Genomic DNA, 19,142 nt, shown 5'->3' with positions numbered 1-19,142 from the left:
TTTCCCAAAGTGTTATATATATACCAATTAAATGATATATACAACACTTTGGGAAACAGAACACTCAGATTGTCAAGTTAATAAAAAAATTATGAAACGTGAAAGAACCAGTATTTTCCTGTAGGTAAACACCCTGTCATTAAAGAAATTCCAATTGTGTAAAATCAGAAAGGGAAACCCTTCGGCTTTCCTTGTTACACCTGACCTACTATCACTCAAGTATGGAGAAAGTATCCTGAGAATAATGTTCATGATAGTTTTCATTTGTATCTTAATTGCATCATGTAAAAGTGGAAAACATAGAGATTAAGAGCGTAAGACTTATAATTCTACAGGACAGATGGAGACAAAATTAAATGTAGGAAGAGCATATTTGCAAGTTAAAGGAAAATTATAACCCAAGACGCATGGGGAAAAATATTTATGTGGAGTTTTTAATCCATATTAGAATTCAGTTGTAACTTGACCATAAATTTAAAACAGATACCATCTTCTGAGACATACATTCTAATAAATGTATCAACAGTATCATAGTCAGTTGGTTACTTGAACTTATTAGTAACATGTCATTTTTCTATCAACAGAAATCTATAGTGGTTTGCCCCAATTACATATCTGAAACATTGTCTTATGAAAACAAAATTAAATAAAACTGAAGATAAAAATACTCTGAAGTTAAAATAAAGCAAACTATAATCCTCGGCAGATCAATCAGGTAAAAAATATTGGTGAAAGTTGGAAGCACAGGATAACTGACATGAATCTTCAGCACAAAGCACATCTTTTGAAAACATGAAACGATGACGCTTTGGAGGACAACAGCTAAGAATGATCCAAGAATCATCAGGTTTGAAAAATATTGCTTAATCACTTTCCAAAACGCAGCTGCAAGAACTAAAGATCTTATTAAAAAATATTAAGGTAATCGTATTTATTGCATCTTTAGAATGCATTTTGAAACAGAAAATTAACAGTGCATCCCAGCTTCACCAAAATATATATTTAAGAGAGGGTGAACCTAAGATATTTAGAAACAAAGTGTAGACTGTATGTGCTTTTCAGAGGGGCTGAATTAAATACAACCAGCTGCCAACTTTGTGCTCTGACACACCTGAATTAGTGAGTATGTGTATACTAAATTCATTTATTTTTGTCTACAATAAAATGAAATAAAAACACTGCCCTATACAATCCACTATTAGCAGTGAGTACAACAGCAAAAAATTATTGTACAATTTATACATACTAAAATATTTTCTTTCTCTAGAGATAATGCAGAACAAAACCTAATCATTGTAAGAATTTGCGACATCTCAAATTACAGTAGGGAAAAATCAAACCAGGGTGTATACTGAGCCCAAAACAAAGGTTCCTGGTCATTAGGCTATTAGATTAGTAAGTGCAAGTGGTAGAATAAAGCATGCTCAAATTTTATGCTTGGGTCTCTGTATATTTATCAAACCTTTAAATTAAACAAGACGAGCTAAAGAAATGCCTTAAGCAGAGCGAGATGGGAATTGTGTCATTTCCTTTACCATTTTTGTTACCCAACTTATACAATGCGCAAAGTGCTAAGCAACACTACAAAAACACATTTACATGAACACTGAAGACCTGGGGAAATGAAATCCAACAATTTTATTTTAATGAGCTGTATTTTCTAAATTTTGTTTTATTTTTTCCTGTTTTCATACAGTATTGAAAACAAAACGCGGCACATTCACATTTTCCCGAGGAACTGTAAAGATGATCTCTACAGGGATAAACGTTGTAAAGCCTGAAGCTCAATCAACTGATGTTGAAAACTCTCAAAGGGAGTAAAGGCTTGATCTGAATGGTCTAAAACATGTACTGTAATTTAATAGAAGAGATGGTCGTCTTAATATTTAATGATTTAAAAGAACTTCCCAGTCCATGCGAAGAGTACAGTCCAATAATAAATCAAGTTTCTGAATGCATTTTATGCTACATATGTGTATACTTTGCGATCCTCAGGTGTTCGTGCCAAATATTCTCTCTCAATGAGTCCTTCGATACGTTTTTTAATAACAACTGGACTTGGTAAGAATCGAGCCTTCAACTGCTGAGTTACCTAAAAGAGAAGGTTAAAAAAAAAACAACACTAATTCCTACCAGAAAATTAAAAAACAAAAACAAAAAACATTTCTATATAAACACACAAAAATTCTTATTTTTGAGTAGAACTGATACGTCATTTTAAGACTCAGCTCAAACTTTACTAATTTGATTATGAACATTAAAAATACAGAAAATTAAAAAGGATTCTATTTGAAAATGTAATGTATGGCTAGAACATACCTCCTCACATCAGAATGTGAATGCTAAAGTGGATTAATAGACGAATTAGTTGAAATATACTAGTATGAATTTATACCACCGTATAGTTTAACCCATTTTAAAGCTATAATCTAATGACTTCTGGGTTACTCTCCCAATTCACAGAATTTGGGTAGCATAATGTGTTTAAAAGCACAAACTCGGGACTCAGACTTGCCTGGATTCAAATCCCAACTCTACGACTTACTAGCTCTGGGCCCTTGGGAAAGTTACTTAACCTCATGAAGTTGTTGTGTATATTAAATGAGTTAACAGATGTGATGCTTTAGAATAATGCCCAGTCCACAGTTAAGTGCTACTGTTGGTATTCTTTTCTCCAACAGCTGTCGGGATTCTAGGTATTGTGACATCGGTAATAATACAACAGGAACTACAGCAGTAGCCGAAATCTGACTATGCACTATGTATCAGTCAGTTTTGTTTATATTTATTTATTTAATGCTCTTAACCCTGCAAAGTAGGTTGTCTCGTTTTACAAATGAGGAAAATAAGCCAGAAAGGAAAAATGATATGAACAAGTAGTAAATAGAGCCAGAAGAGATGAGAATCTACATCCTCCTGCCCCTGAAGCCCATGCTTTTCTCACTAATCCAGTTAGTGATCTTGCAGATCACTCATCTAGCCATAAGCCAGCTTCTCTTTTACTCGTGTTGGATCAGTTCATTTCGAAGGCTGCAATGGATTATTAACTCTTCAAAATCGGAAACGTCAGCACTTCACTCCCCAACTAAAATCCATCACTCTTCTAATATTATCACTCCAGTATCAACAAATTTGTTCTCAACCCACTTGAGACCCTCAATCAATCCTCTGGCCCTTTCTTCTAAGCTATCAATAACTTCTTTGTCTGACCTCACCTCTTTCCTTCATAAAAGATCACCTGAGCTGCACCCCCAACAGTACCTTCAACTCCCTGACTCCTTTGGTTCTGTTCCATAAGCACCCATTCTACATTTACTACATCACCCGAAATCCACTACTCGGTTCTTTGAGTAAAGTTGTCGTTTTTACACCTTTTGTGTAGACCTGGGGTCCACAGGCAAATACAGCCCGCTGCCTGTTGTAATCCCTCCTGGAACACAGCACACTCACTTGTTATCTACGGGTGCTTTCATGCTGCAACTGGCCATTTAAAAAAAGGTTGCCAATCTCTGGTTTAGGCTGATAACACAAATTTACAGCATTCAAGGTCAGCAAGTTCTCAAGCACCATAACCTCACATCCTGTTTTACATAAGAAAAGAGGCCATTTCAGTTTGAAATTCCTCAAACTCCCACAACCTTACATTTATCCATTTATCCATTTGTCCATGCTTGTTTCCATGCTTCATTCCAACCACCCCTGCACCCAGCCCTGGGTTCTCGGGAAAGGTATTTGGTAGCATCCCTGTTAACACATCTACCACCTACCTGTGTTCTCTATACAACCCTCTCGCTTTTCTTTTTCTAGACTTGAGTACATCAAGTAACCCCTCATCTCATTTTTCTTCCCTTTTGTTTTTAAGCATCTCTTCTTATCCTTAGAATATAAATATAACTCAATGTCTTCTCATCTAGAAAAACAGTACCCAGAAGCCCTCAACTAAACACTTAATCCTCTAGTGTTGCTCTCTGTGCCCTTCCCACGAGCCAACACCTCAAAGGAGAAACCACTCACTTGGTGGTTTCACCTCCATTTACTTCTCAAGGAACTGCCATCAAATGTCTATTCTTACCAGTCCAATGAAAACGGGAAAACTAACCAGTCACCTAATTGCCAACATGTCTTAAAGGTTTACTTGTTTTGGTTTTTTAATGATTTTTTAAATTACTGACTGACCACTCACCTATAATTCTCTTCCTCTGCCATGTGATACGAAGTCAACTTATAAAAAGTGGTATTAGCTGACCCGTGGAACACAGCAGCACACTGCCCCTCCCTTTTCAGTTAAAGAAACCAGCCTCTACCTGGCCAAGCAAGCAAGGGCCTCAGAGTCGTCCTCCACTCCTCCCTCTCATTTCCCACGATCAGTCAATAAATGCTGTCAATTTCACTTCCTATGTGTCTTCATTCAGCTCTCTATCTTCAACCAATACTTTATTCAGCCCTAATCACCTTGTTCCTCACTATTCCAATGGCTTCACAATGGTCTTCCCCTCCTTAGTTTCCTAACTTTTACTCAATAAATAAGCCATGAATTTTTAGAAGTATAGGTAGTTTGTTTTACATCAAAGTACTAAATAGCAGTGAAAAGCTTTTTCTTTATTCTTCATGTGACAATATTCTACTATTATCTTCATTACAAACATATCATTCTTAAAGTGTGCACATATTTGACGCATTGCTATGTTTAACTATCAAGCAAGTACCATGCTTTTAATGTGTTATTTGACTACGGTTTTCTAATTTTAAGACTGTATTTTAAATTAGCTGAATACAGTACTTTCCTAAATTTAAATAGTTAAAGTAATTTTGTCTTTTCTACATTAATCCAGTCTGGAAGTGTCCTCACCTCTGCTACTAACACATTGTGCTGCATCTTCTTCCTAGATTTCATTATCCGCACTATAGCAGCTTCTATCTCATGTTTTCTGTCGTCATCTACTTTCTGCCTTGTTTCTTTCCTTTCTGGGTCAGATTCACCTTGTTTGGCAGCAACTAAAAGAGAAATAAAGACATTTACCATGTGATTATGATGTAAATTTCAAATGTAAGGAAAAATGTTTGTAAGCAAACTTAATATAATTTACTATTATCAAGAGAGAAATCAATGTCAACCTCTGAATATACACCACACATATACTTATTAATTAAACACTCAAAAAGTGCCTAATTCAACGTTTACTTTAATAAATATTTAAATAATTAACAAGCAGTGATATAAAAATTCTTCAATTCTATATTATTCTTTTTAAATATTAGGAGTTTAATTTTACCGAGATAATAAAACCAATTTTATTTTTATAGAATTCAATGACTCCTTTCCTAGAAGAAAAACACTAGCTGGATATATTTAGCAGTAAAATTATCAGTAAATAGTTTTCATTGCTTGTAACTTCCAGAGGTTAACTAGTATTTTACCACCATGACTCCAAGTTAAACCTCACCAAAAGTACCTCAAACAGAAGAAATGTGGGGACTTTAAGAGGAGGAAAGAACAGGTATTGCCAAGATTTAGTTAACTAAATAAAAAATTTAAAGTACCACTAGAATGTCACTTAACTCCGTAACAATTCTTTTGTACCTCTCATCAATTATTCAACAATTTCTTAACATGTATCTTGGTAATTATTAAATGTCATAATCTCAATATGACTAATGCAAACTATATTCCACTCTTTAGAAGTTTTACTGTTATTCCCTATAGTCTTCAAGGCAACTGCTAAAGAAATAAGTATAAAAGTCCCTTTCTCTTATAACTTTGCTCTAATTGAAGCAGCAGAGAAAGATTTTTTTTGTTTATTTGGTCATCAATAGGAGATAGATGTGAAGTTTCTGGAGGGAGAAATTGTAAAATTACAAAGAACCATATGCAACATTGCTGACTTAGGCCTGGGCACAACCAGGAGATAGCAGACTGTACAATTTAGAAGATCATTTTGGTGTGCATATTCATTTAGCTGTTTCTAATTAGAATCCCTTGGTTAAGAATTCTGCTTCAGTATCTTCTCCCAAGTTAATCAATACCTTAATAAAAAAGAGTAAAATTAGAATAAAATGCTCAACTAAAGAAGAAAAATGCTTTTCTTCAAAAATTCAATGTCATAAGGGGAAAAAAAAGATAGAGGCACTGGATTAGATTGAATAGAACTAAAGAAACATTAAAATCAATGTAACGTGGAACCCTTGACTGAATCCTGGATCCAAAAAATAAGATATGAAAGGCATTTTTGAGATAACTGTGGACATGTAAATATGGGTGATATATAGATGTTTAGAATTAATTTTTTGGGGTGTGATACAGTATTACAATTATGTGGTAAAATCTTAATTCTGAGATAGGTATATGCTCAAGTATTTAAGTGGGAAGTGTTATAACGCTGGCAAATTAAGTTAAAATGATGTAGGAAAGGAGGCGGAGTCAAGATGGCGGTGTGGAAAGATGCGGAGTTAGCGTCTCCCCACAACTAGGGCACCTGCCGGCTGCTGGTGGGGGACTCTCATGCCCAAGGAGACGGGAGGAACTGCAAAGTGAACCGGTAGGACACAGGGTGACTGAGGGGGGGAGGAGAAGTGGAGGCCAGACAGGATCGGCACCCCTGAGGCCGGGTAGGTCAGAAGACACGGGCAGGAGGGACTCACCAGGAAGAGTGGGAAAGGAGCCTGCTGAGTTCCCAGGCCAGTCCCCTGCCCCCCAAAGTCCCCTCCAGGCCACGTAGGTCCTTGGGGGCACAGGAGGGAAGCCCAGGAGATCAGGAGGGGCCCTCCCAGACCAGAGGCGCAGGAGAGGAGAAGAGGGCATTTGCCCCACCACTTGAGCCCAGGAAGCCTGCTGAGCCCCTAGGTGAGGTCCCCTGCCCTCTGAGACCAGGTGTGGGGGGCAAGCCTGGGCCCCTTCTGTTCCTTGAGCCTAAGCTCCACCCCCCACAGCCCCCAGGGCCTTTTCCAGCCCTGTGGGTCCTGAGCATAGGCCCTGCCCACCACCCAAACCTCGCTCTTGCTTAAGCAACCCCTCCACAGCCAAGGCCCCTATTCCTTTTCCTTTTATCTCACCACTGGACCGACAGAGAACCTCAGACCCCAGGGAATATTCATCAGAGGTGAATATTATCCTTTATATTCATCAGAGGTGAATATTCCTTTATCTCACCCCAGGACCACAGAGGTCCTCAGCTCAGCATGAAGACCCAGCTCTACCCAATAAGCCTACAAACTCCAGTGCTGGGAGCCTCAGGACAAACCAGTAAGGTAGGAACACAATCCCCTCATTAAAAAAAAAAAAAAAGAGACAGCAAAAAACATGTCACGGATGAAGGAGTAAGGTAAAAACCTAATGGGCCAAATAAATTAAGAGGAAATAGGCAACCTATCTGAAAAAGAATTCAGAATAATGACAGTAAAGATGATCCAGAATCTCAGAAATAGAATGAAGGTACAGATTGAGAACATACAAGAAATGTTTAACAAAGATCTAGAAGAACTAAAGAACAGAGATGAACATAATAACTGAAATGAAAATTACACTAGAAGGAAACAATTACAGAATAACTGAGGCAGAAGAACAAATCAGTGAGCTGGAAGTCAAAATGGTGGAAGTAACTGCCGAGGAGCAGAATAAAGAAAAAAGAATGAAAAGAATTGAAGACAATCTCGGAGACCTCTGGGACAACACGAAACTCACCAATATTCGAATTAGAGGGGTCCCAGAAGAAGAAAAGAAAAAGAAAGGGTCTGAGAAAATATTTGAAGAGATTATAATTGAAAACTTCCCTAACACGGGAAAGGAAATAGTCACCCAAGTACAGGAAGCACAGAGTCCCATACAGGATAAACCGGAGGAAAAACACACCAAGACACGTAATCATCAAAGTAAAAAAAATTAAATTCAAAGAAAAACTATTAAAAGCAGCAAGGGAAAAAACAAGAAATGACATACAAAAGAATCCCCATAAGGTTATCAGCTGATTTTTCAGTGGAAACTCTGCAGGCCAGAAGGGAGTGGCAGGATACACTTAAAGTGATGAAAGAGAAAAACCTACAACCAAGATTATTCTACCCAGCAAGGAGGTCATTAAGATTCGATGGAGAGGGCTTCCCTGGTGGCACAGTGGTTGGGAGTCCGCCTGCCGATGCAGGGGACGCAGGTTTGTGTCCCAGTCCGGGAGGATCCCACATGCCGTGGAGCGGCTGGGCCTGTGGGCGATGGCCGCTGGGCCTGCGCGTCTGGAGCCTGTGCTCCACAATGGGAGAAGCCACAACAGTGAGAGGCCCGCGTACCACCAAAAAAAAAAAAAGATTCAGTGGAGAAGTCAAAAGCTTTTCAGACAAGCAAAAGCTAAGAGAATTCATCACCACCAAACCAGCTTTACAACAAACGCTCAAGAAACTTTGCTAAGGGGGAAACACAAGAGAAGAAAAAGACCCACAAAGACAAACCCAAACAATTAAGAAAATGGTAATAGGAACATACATATTGATTATTACCTTCAACGTGAATGGATTAAATGCTCCAACCAAAAGCCACAGACTTGCTGAATGGATACAAAAACAAGTCTCATATATATGCTGTCTAGAAGAGACCCATTTCAGACCTACGGACACATACAGACTGAAACTGAAGGGATGGAAAAAAGATATTCCATGCAAATGGAAAGAAAGCTGAAGTAGCAATACTCGTATCAGATAAAATAGACTTTAAAATAAACACTGTTACAAGAGATAAGGAGGGACACTATATAATGATCACAGGATCAATCCAAGAAGAAGATACAACAATTATAAATGTTTAGGCACCGACACAGCAGCACCTCAATACATAAGGCAAATGCTAACAACCATGAAAGGAGAAACTGACAGAAACACAATAATAGTAGGGGACTTTAACACCCCACTTACACCAATGGACAGATCATCCAAACAGAGAATAAATAAGGAAACACAACCTTTAAATGACACAAGAGACCAGATAGATCTAATTGATATTTATAGAACATTCTACCCAAAAGTGGCAGAATACGCTTTCTTCTCAAGTGCACATGGAACACTCTCCAGGATAGATCACATCTTGGGTCACAAATCAAGCCTTGAAAAACTTAAGAATATTGAAATTGTATCAAGCATCTTTTCTGACCACAATGCTATGAGACTAGAAATCAATTACAGGAAAAAACCTGTAAAAAACAAATACATGGAGACTAAACAGTGCTCTACTATACAACCAAGAGATTGAAGAAATCAAAGAGGAGATCAAAAAATACCTAAAACAAATGACAATGAAAACACGACGACCCCAAAACCTATGGGATTCAGCAAAAGCAGTTCTAAGAGGGAAGTTTATAGCAATAGAATCTCACCTCAAGAAACAAGAAAAATCTCAAATGAACAATCTAACCCTACACTTAAAACAACTAGAGAAAGAAGAACAAAGAAAACCTAAAATCAGTAGAAGGAAAGAAATCATAAAGATCAAAGCAGAAATAAATGAAATACAAACAAAGAAAACAACAGCAAAGGTCAATAAAAGTAAAAGCTGGTTCATTGAGAAGATAAACAAAATTGATAAACCTTTAGCCAAACTCATCAAAAAAAAAGGGAGAGGACACAAATCAATAAAATTAGAAATGAAAGAGGAGAAATCACAACTGACACTGCAGAAATACAAAGAATTATAAGAGACTACTACCAACAACTATATGCCAATAAAATGGACAACCACGAAAAAATGGTCAAATTCTTGGAAAGGTACAATTTTCCAAGACTGAACCAGAAAGAATTAGAAAATATAAACAGATGTATCACAAGTAATGAAATTGAAACCATAATTAAAAATCTTCCAACAAACAGAAGTCCAGGACCAGAAGGCTTCACAGGCGAATTCTATCAAACATTTAGAGAAGAGCTAACACCCATCCTTCTCAAACTCTTCCAAAAAACTACACAGGGAGAAACACTCCCAAATTTATTCTACAAAGCCACCATCATCCTGATACCAAAACCAGAAAAAGATATCACAAAAAAAGAAAATTATAGACCAATACCACTGATGAACATAGACGGAAAAAACCTCAAGAAAATACTAGCAAACAGAATCGAAAAGCACATTAAAAGGACCATACACCATGATCAATGATTGGGAATTATCCCTGGGAATTATCCCAGGGATGCAAGGATTCTTCAATATATGCAATCTATCAATGTGATACACCACATTAGCAAATTAAGGAATAAGAACCATATGATCATCTCAATAGATGCAGAAAAAGCTTCTGACAAAATTCAACACCCATTTATGATAAAAACTCCAGAAAATGAGCATAGAGGGTACCTACCTCAACATAATCAAGGCCATATATGACAAACCCACAGCAAGCATCATACTCAATCATGAAAAACTGAAAGCATTTCCACTAAGATCAGGAACAAGACAAGGATGTTCACTCTCGCCACTATTATTCAACATAGTTTTGGAAGTCCTAGCCATAGCAATCAGAGAAGAAAAAGAAATAAAAGGAATACAAATTGGAAAAGAAGAAGTAAAACTGTCACTGTTTGCCAATGACATGATATTATATGTAGAAAATCCTAAAGATGCCACCAGAAAACTACTAGAACTAATCAATGAATTTGGTAAGGTTGCAGGATACAAAATTAATGCACAGAAATCTCTGGCATTCCTCTACACCAACAATGAAAAATCAGAAAGAGAAATAAAGGAAACACTCCCATTTGCCACTGCAACAAAAAGAATAAAATACCTAGGAATAAACCTGCCTAAGGAGGCAAAAGACTTGTACTCAGAAAACTATAAAACACTGATGAAAGAAATCAAAGATGACATAAACAGATGGAGAAATATATCATGTTCTTGGGTTGGAAGAATCAATACTGTGAAAATGACTATACTACCCAAAGCAATCTACAGATTCAATGCAATCCCTATCAAACTACCAATGGCATTCTTCACAGAATCAGAACAAAAAATTTTACAATTCGTATGGAAACATAAAAGACCCCGAATAGCCAAAACATCTTGAGAAAGAAAAACAGAGTTGGAGGTATCAGGCTCCCCGACTTCAAACTACACCACAAAGCTACAGTAATCAAGACAGTACGGCAGTGGCACAAAAACAGAAATACAGAGCAATGGTACGGGACAGAATGCCCAGAGATTAACCCACGCACATATGGTCAACTAATTTACGACAAAGGAGGCAAGAACATACAATGGAGAAAAGACAGCCTCTTCAATAAGTGGTGCTGGGAAAACTGGACAGCTACATGTAAAAGAATGAAATTAGAACCCTCCCTAACACCATACACAAAAATAAACTCCAAATGCGTTAAAGAATTAAATGTAAGACCAGACACTATAAAACTCTTAGGGGAAAACATAGGAAAAACACCCTTTGACATAAACCACAGCAAGATCTTTTTTGACCTACCTTCTAGAGTAAGGGAAATAAAAGCAAAAATAAACAAATGGGACTTAATTAAACCTAAAAGCTTTTGCACAGCAAAGGAAACCATAAACAAGACAAAAAGACAACCCTCAGAATGCGAGAAAATATTTGCAAATGAAACAACAAAGGATTAATCTCCAAAATATACAAACAGCTCATGGAACTCAATATAAAAAAAACAAACAATCCAGTTTAAAAATGGGTGGAAGACCCAAATAGACATTTCACAAACGAAGACACACAGATGGCCAAGAGGCACATGAAAAGATGCTCAGTATCACTAATTATTAGGGAAATGCAAATCAAAGCTACAATGAGGTATCACCTCATGTTGGTCAGAATGGCCGTTATCAAAAAATCTAGAAATAATAAATGCTGGAAAGGGTGTGGTGAAAAGGGAACTCTCCTGCACTGTTGGTGGGAATGTAAACTGATACAACCACTATGGAAAACAGTATGGAGGTTCCTTAAAAAACTAAAACTAGAATTACCATATGACCCAACAATCCCACTACTGGGCATATACGCTGAGAAAACCATAATTCAAAAAGAGACATGTACCACAATGTTCACTGCAGCACTATTTACAATAGCCAGGACATGGAACCAACCTATATGTCCAATGACAGATGAATGGATAAAGAAGATGTGGCACTTATATACAATGGAATATTACTCAGCCATAAAAAGAAAACTGGAGTTATTTGTAGTGAGGTGGATGGACCCAGAGTCTGTCACACAGAGTGAAGTAAATCAGAAAGAGAAAAACAAATATATATTAACACATATATGTGGAATCTAAAAAAAAGAGGTAGACATAGAAAATGGACTTGAGGACATGGGGTGGGAGGGCGAAACTGGGGCGAAGTCAGAGTAGCATTGACATACATACACTACCGAATGTAAAATAGTTGGCTGATGGAAAGCAGCTGCATAGAACAGGGAGATGGGCTTGGTGCTTTGCAATGACCTAGAGACGTGGGATAGAAAGGATGGCAGGGTGGCTCAAAAGGGAGGGGATATGGGGACATGGCTAATTCACTTTCTTGTGCAACAGAAACTAACACAGTATTGTAAAGCAATTATACTCAAATAAAGAACTATTTAAAAAAATATTTTAAAAAATGCTGTAGGAAATATATACATATATGAAGGGAGAGAGGGAGAGCACAAGGGTGGAAATAAGGGTGCTTGAGCAAATGTGGCAAAGTCTTAACGATTATCTATTAGAGCATTTTTCACTTTTCCTGCAGATGTGAAAATATATAAAATAAAATGGAGGGAAAAAAACTTTTTAACAATCCACTTGGTTCATCTAAATCTGGTCACCTAAATTAATATACTCCAAGATAAATGGGAAGATTGTGGTGATACACACTGAATTATGATGTTTTTAAAAATGTGAGGGCAGGAGCTCACTCCCAGAGCCTAGCACAATACTCTCTGCATTTAAGAAGAGCATAACAAGGGTATGTGCTGTGTAAGTGGGTACCTAAGTATCTAGATGTATTAGGAGGAAAGGGACAGAGAAGGTGAGTGCTGGTGGTGGGGAAGGCTGTCAACTATAGAAATCACTGTAAAATACAACGAATCTAATTCTTTTCAAAGGTTGTGTTATTTGAGTAAATGCTTTTCAGTTTTTGCTTGAATGTCTATTACTGACCACAGTAAAAAGCAGCATAAGTAGGTAAGATCAGCCTCTCTGAATATTTGATTACGAGCCTGAGTACTTTCTCAAAAAGGCAAACATGTATTTTGACAACTTTAAAAACACTATGTGGTCACAATACTTATCACCAGAGAGAAAATTTTAACTTCTACAAAATATCAGTAAGAGCCAAGATAATCTAAGCACCATTTCAAAATGAAAAACATTTTTCTTTACAGAATTTTACAGCTGAAAAGAACTTTAAAAGGTCATCGAGTCAAATTCTTCATCATGTATAACTATATTCCTATTTTAATCAGATCTAAAATACTATACACACACACTTAACACCAAAAATTAACAATCTATGAAGAAGACTATTTTTCTGATAATCACAATAATATCTGACAATATTTGCAGGACACGATGGAATCTTGCATTACAAAGACACTTATTTATTTAGGATAAAGCAGGGTGAGGCTGGGTATTTCAGATATGTATCACCATATATCCTCCAAATCTGAAATTCAAGTAAGTCCTGATATCCAAAACCCATTTCTGCCCAAAACTATAGTCATATGTCTTGTACTGGGAGAAGAAGAAATTTTATTCCATGACCCTCCTTAGCACAGTTCTGTTTTATTTTTAATATACATGTGTCCCAAATATATGGATCAATTTTGGTGATGAAGATAAGATACAATGATAAGGTTTGCAATGATGGGACAAAGTAGTCAAGTCTGTAAAGAGAGACCACTCTGCTTTGAAAAGAATATCCAATTAGGGTCAAAAAGAAAAACAAAAGTATATTAAAATGTTCTTGAATCAATATATTCTGGCAATCAATTGTATATTTAACATTAAAATAATTTTAAAAAGACTATCTTTTATTAATACATAATGTAAAACCATTTTCAAATCAGAAAATTGTAGTCATTTAAAAAGTTAATCTTACGGTACAGACGTATTAGCTGTAATGGATAAACTAGCATTGGGAAGCTTACCTAATACTAGTTTTGAAACCAGGTAGCAAGCTACATTAGAGTTTTAAAAATCAGCAAAGGTAAAGTGCCTTTTTTCCTCCTTAAATGCATAGAAAATATACACCTTACATTGCTAAATATACAGTAAGTAGGACGTTTACCATCAACCTAAAAAAAAGCTGTACCAAAATCTGTTCACAACAGGGTTATCACTGGTTTTAAGTTAGAGAGAGAATATGGGTTTTAAAATTTTGAAACTTAGAAAGTATTTATCAAATATAAATAGTTGCATTTAAAGATTAAATTTTAAATAGGTAACTCCCAATTTTGAGAAATTTGTAAATGCTTTAAAATAGACATCAATGACTATCAGTTAACCAGTTAAAAACAATTATAAATACTAATATGTTCATAAAATTATATTTCACTTGTAGAAAACCATATGGAAATAAATACTTGTTCACATTATGAATGACTTTTTTAAATGCTTACTGTACTTGGATTCAACTGCATTTTGACAGGAATACATATCAATAAAAGTGCTTTATTTCTTAAGCCTATATGTCATGCAGCACCAGAAAAGCATTACTTTTTAAAAAATAGAAATCCAACAATTAAGAATTTTTTTAGAAAGAAGAAATATATATAATTTTTTTAGAGAGAAAAATATAATTCCAGATACCTGTTTGAATCTTGACTCTGTGTAGTTTGGATGTGAACTGATCATTAACTGTAAATATGTGACCATTTTCTATTTCCTTTGACTTGGGTTCCTTTGTGAGAACCCGCTGTGTTGGTTTACCACAGGCGAGGGACTGCAGGGCTCTAACAAGTTCTCTTTCAGGGATATCTGTCTCTTGTTGGATTTCCTGAAATTTCATCAGATTAACATAATTAGATTTTTTGAAAGATTAATTAGTAAGTAAAATTGACGAAGCAGTAATTAGAGAGGTAATTCCATTAAATAATTTACAACAAAGAACTTCCTGACTATTATGACTCTAAAATCTCACTTATTTGAACAAATTAGAGAAAAAGGTAGTTCAAATTACAAAATACTGAGAAGACATGTACTTTTTGTTTCAGAGATATAAAGCGTAGTCTAAGAATGTCATCCAGCAGAGATTATTAAGGGACCTGCTTTAATATTTAGGTAAAAAACAAAGTGTTAATCAACATATGATTGCTAATTTTATAAATACTCTACAATCATCCTCTCAAGTTTATCCATACTACTCTTTTGCTTAGCAACTTCTTTCCTAGAAATAATCAAAGTAAGAGTGACCTAAGGTCTTCCATCATACTACCAAAATTTACAATCCAAGTTGACCATTTTTACTGCCTGTATAATCAAATTAAGAAAAAAATTTTTTAAATACTTGGTAATTAATACTAAATATGAAAAGCAACATGAAATATGTTTTGAAGTGCAGGTGATAATTTTTGCTACATTATTATGGTATGAATAAAATGTAATACTGAAAAAAAAAGCAGTTCAGGAAAGAGTGAATCTGTAACTTTTAAATTATATTCTTTTTTTTTTTTTTTTTTTTTTGTGGTACGCGGGCCTCTCACTGTTGTGGCCTCTCCCGTGGCGGAGCACAGGCTCCGGACATGCAGGCCCAGCGGCCATGGCTCACAGGCCCAGCTGCTCCGCGGCACGTGGGATCTTCCCGGACCGGGGCACGAACCCGTGTCCCCTGCATCGGCAGGCGGACTCAACCACTGCGCCACCAGGGAAGCCCTCATTATATTCTTTTTATGTCAATGGGACAGTAAGAGAATTGTACATGTATATGATTTAGTCCCTTCACATCTACAGTACTGTATGGTGCAGCAAATCTTCGTATTAGGATACATCATTTTGATTCACATTGTATAAAGATGTTTTTTTCTCAAAAGGAGCTTAGGAAGAGTGGGTATAAAGATGGTGTTATTCAGAGTATGTAACTGATCTGGAGAGAGTTGTTCTCCCTTTCACAAGTCTCTGAAGAACAGTTTAGGCTTTTCTAAAGGACTGTCAGGTAAGTGAAACTGAAAGAAATGTGACCTTTAGTGATGACGATGCATGTTCCCTTGCTTCAAATGATCTCAGCATGTCTACATACTTTAGACATATAAATGTTAATCCCACCATATTAAATAGGTGCTACTAATAATTAGAATGTTAACTGTAATTATTATGTACATGATAAAAGTGACTTATTTACATGCATTATTGTTTAACCATAGTCAAAGAACCGGAAATACCTTCTTAGGTGGTATTTTAACAACTACAGATCATTCCTAGAGGTAGCTACAGATCTTATTCAAATTACAACGGCGTTATATCCTAATAAACTCATAGTACTGAATAAGCTGAAAATGCATTTAATGCGTGTAACCTACTGAACATCCTAGCTGAGCCTAGCCTACCTTAAACATGCTCAGAACACGTACCTTAGCCTATAGTTGGGCAAAATCATCTAACACAAAGCCTATTTTTTATAATGGTGTTGAATATCTCATGTAATTATTGAATATTGTACTGAAAGTAAAAATCAGAATGGTTGTATGGGTACAGAACGGTGATAAGTGTATCAGTTGTTTACTCTTGTGATCACCTAGCTGAGAGCTGCAGCTTGCTGATCCCAGCCTGGGAAAAGATCAAAATTCAAAGTACAGCCTCAACCGAATGCGTACTGCTTTGTGCCATCATAAAGTTGAAAAATCTTAAGTCAAACCACCATAAGTCAGGAAATGTCTGTACTGCAATTCAATGTTCATCCTTCTATACCATTTTTAAAAATACATCTACATACACACATATACACACACACACACATGAATACAAATACACATATACATGTATGTACATTAACACACTTACCTGTACACTAGTATCAGGGTTAAATATAAACAGGATCACACCATGTGAATTCTTCCATTAATTTCTTGATGATTTTGCATGTTTGCATAACGACATTAAAGCTACAGGAATTCCACAGTACTGCTCTATCACAATATGGAGATTGAGATGGTATCCAATTTTGTGATGGAGCGTGCATTTCTGCCTGAGTACAAGAGCTAGGTTTCTGAAGCAGATTTCCAGAAATGTACTTGTTTCCTCAGAGTTATAAAGATTTTACAGACAGTGACAAACTGCCTTTCAAGTTTCTTAACTACTTAACTTCACAGCAGTTTCAAGTATTCATTCTCTCTACCTTCAAACAGAGAACTGGCTTTTTCTTTTGCCTATCTATTGGGCTAAAAATGTTATCTCATTATTTTAATTTGTACTTCTATAACCAATAGGAGAAAAAAACATCTTTTTATGTTTACAAGATATCTGTAACTCTTCTTCTGTGCTTTATCTATTCATATTCCTTCCACGTTTTTCTATTCAACTGTTTTTGTATTGATTTACTGGTGCTCTTTATGTATTACAGTTTTCAATACTCTTACTTGCTGTAAATAATTTCTCCTAGACTCTTTTTTTTTTTTTTTTTTTTGGGGGGGGGGTATGCGGGCCTCTCACTGTTGTGGCCTCTCCCGCTGTGGAGCACAGGCTCCGGACGCGCAGGCTCAGCAGCCATGGCTCATGGGCCTAGTTGCTCCACGGCATGTGGCATTTTCCCGGACCAGGGCACGAACCCATGTCCCCTGCATTGGCAGGCGGACTCTCAACCACTGCGCCACCAGGGAGGCCCTCTCTTAGACTCTTTATCTTCTCTTTTAACTTATTTCATCATTTACATGTTTTATTACTTTTTACTTGGTTAAATCTGTCAGTCTTTTTCTTTGTGGTTTATGTAACAGGCTTGAAAAAAGGCCTTACTTATATCACGCTTATCAAAATATTGTTTTTTTCTATTACATTTATAGATTTGTACTTACATCTACCTGGAATTTGATTTTACATTTGATATGACATATGGAACTAAGTTCGCCATACTATTCTCCTTCCATTCCCACAAATGAAGTAGCAGTTATTTTAATTTAGTTTATTAGAAATAGTAAATATATCGCATTCCAAAAACCTCTCTATATACTCATCTGTTTCTGGACTATTTTGTTCAAATGACCTATTTGTCTACACATGTTAAAAACAATTTTAACTCTGAGGTATGTCTGGGTATTAAGACATACTCCTTTCCCTCTTACTGGGCCTTCCCATCTCCCAAATCCCTGCCCCTCTTTGCCTATTCTTGTGCATTTTCTTGCCCAGATGAACTCTGGGATCAGCCTGTCAAGTTTCACAGAAAAGAAATCTTCCGCAGATTTGGACTGACATTTCACTGAATTTATAGGTGACTTAAAAAAAAAAAAAAGTCCTTTATAACACATAGCTTTCCCTTTCAGGTACATTTACCCTTCCATATTCTTTTCTTTTATTGCCTTTTTCGATTAAGTCTTCTACTTTTTGGGTTAGAATGATTCCTAGAAAGATTATGATTCTTATTAAAACATCCTTTTTCTCATGTCATTTTCAGATTAATTCTGATGTAGAGAAAAGTTGACTTACAGTAAGTATGATTTATAGAAAAACTTTTCAACCAAACTCTCATTTCTCAGTTGATTATTACAGCTGACAATCATACTGTCGACAAACTTTGTCAACTCCTGATATTTATAAATTTCATTCCTTTTTCTTTCCTAGTGTGTTAATTAGGACCTGCAGAACAAGGCTGGATAGCAGTAGTAAAGGCAGGTATCCTAAATTTTTCCTAACCTTAATGGGAAGGTGTCTAACATTTTACTACTAATTACTGTTTGCTTAGGTCTCTCATTTAAAGCTTAGGTCTCTCATTAGATACACCCATATGCCATTAGGCATTTCTTTCTATTCTTAGGTGGCTAAGAGTCCCCCATCTGGAAATAAGAAGTGGGGACTGACTCTTCTCATGTGCTTTTTGCACATTTGTGGAAATCATTGATTTTCTCCTTGAAATGATGTCTGGTAATATAGCAGGTGATCAGTTAATTTTATTATTATTATAAAATCTCAGTAACTATCTGTTAACAAATTCCTTCTTTGTATTCCAGGAATAAACCCTGTTTGGACAGACTGAATTA

General features: G+C 36.2%; 1 protein-coding gene across 4 annotated transcripts in view; it reads right to left on the bottom strand.

The window, feature by feature from the left end:
* Nucleotides 1-413: 413 nt before the first annotated feature.
* Nucleotides 414-19,142, bottom strand: part of CUL3 (cullin 3) — a 98,380-nt gene continuing 79,651 nt past the window's right edge. For all 4 annotated transcript variants that reach the window (XM_027119947.1, XM_027119956.1, XM_027119965.1 and 1 more), the window contains 3 exons: nucleotides 14,770-14,956; nucleotides 4,850-4,995; nucleotides 414-2,092 (listed from right to left, as the gene is read on the bottom strand). In XM_027119947.1, coding sequence (XP_026975748.1) covers nucleotides 1,961-2,092; nucleotides 4,850-4,995; nucleotides 14,770-14,956 — 465 coding nt within the window. In that variant the 3' untranslated portion in view covers nucleotides 414-1,960. The remainder of the gene's footprint in view (nucleotides 2,093-4,849; nucleotides 4,996-14,769; nucleotides 14,957-19,142) is intronic.

This window comes from Aethalodelphis obliquidens, unplaced genomic scaffold (genome assembly GCF_003676395.1).
Source record: "Aethalodelphis obliquidens isolate GAN/ISIS:26980383/991018 unplaced genomic scaffold, ASM367639v1 scaffold2, whole genome shotgun sequence".
Classification (NCBI taxonomy): Eukaryota; Metazoa; Chordata; class Mammalia; order Artiodactyla; family Delphinidae; genus Aethalodelphis; species Aethalodelphis obliquidens.
The sequence above is the reverse complement of the archived record's forward strand: the minus strand, read 5'-3'. Positions and strand labels throughout refer to the sequence as shown.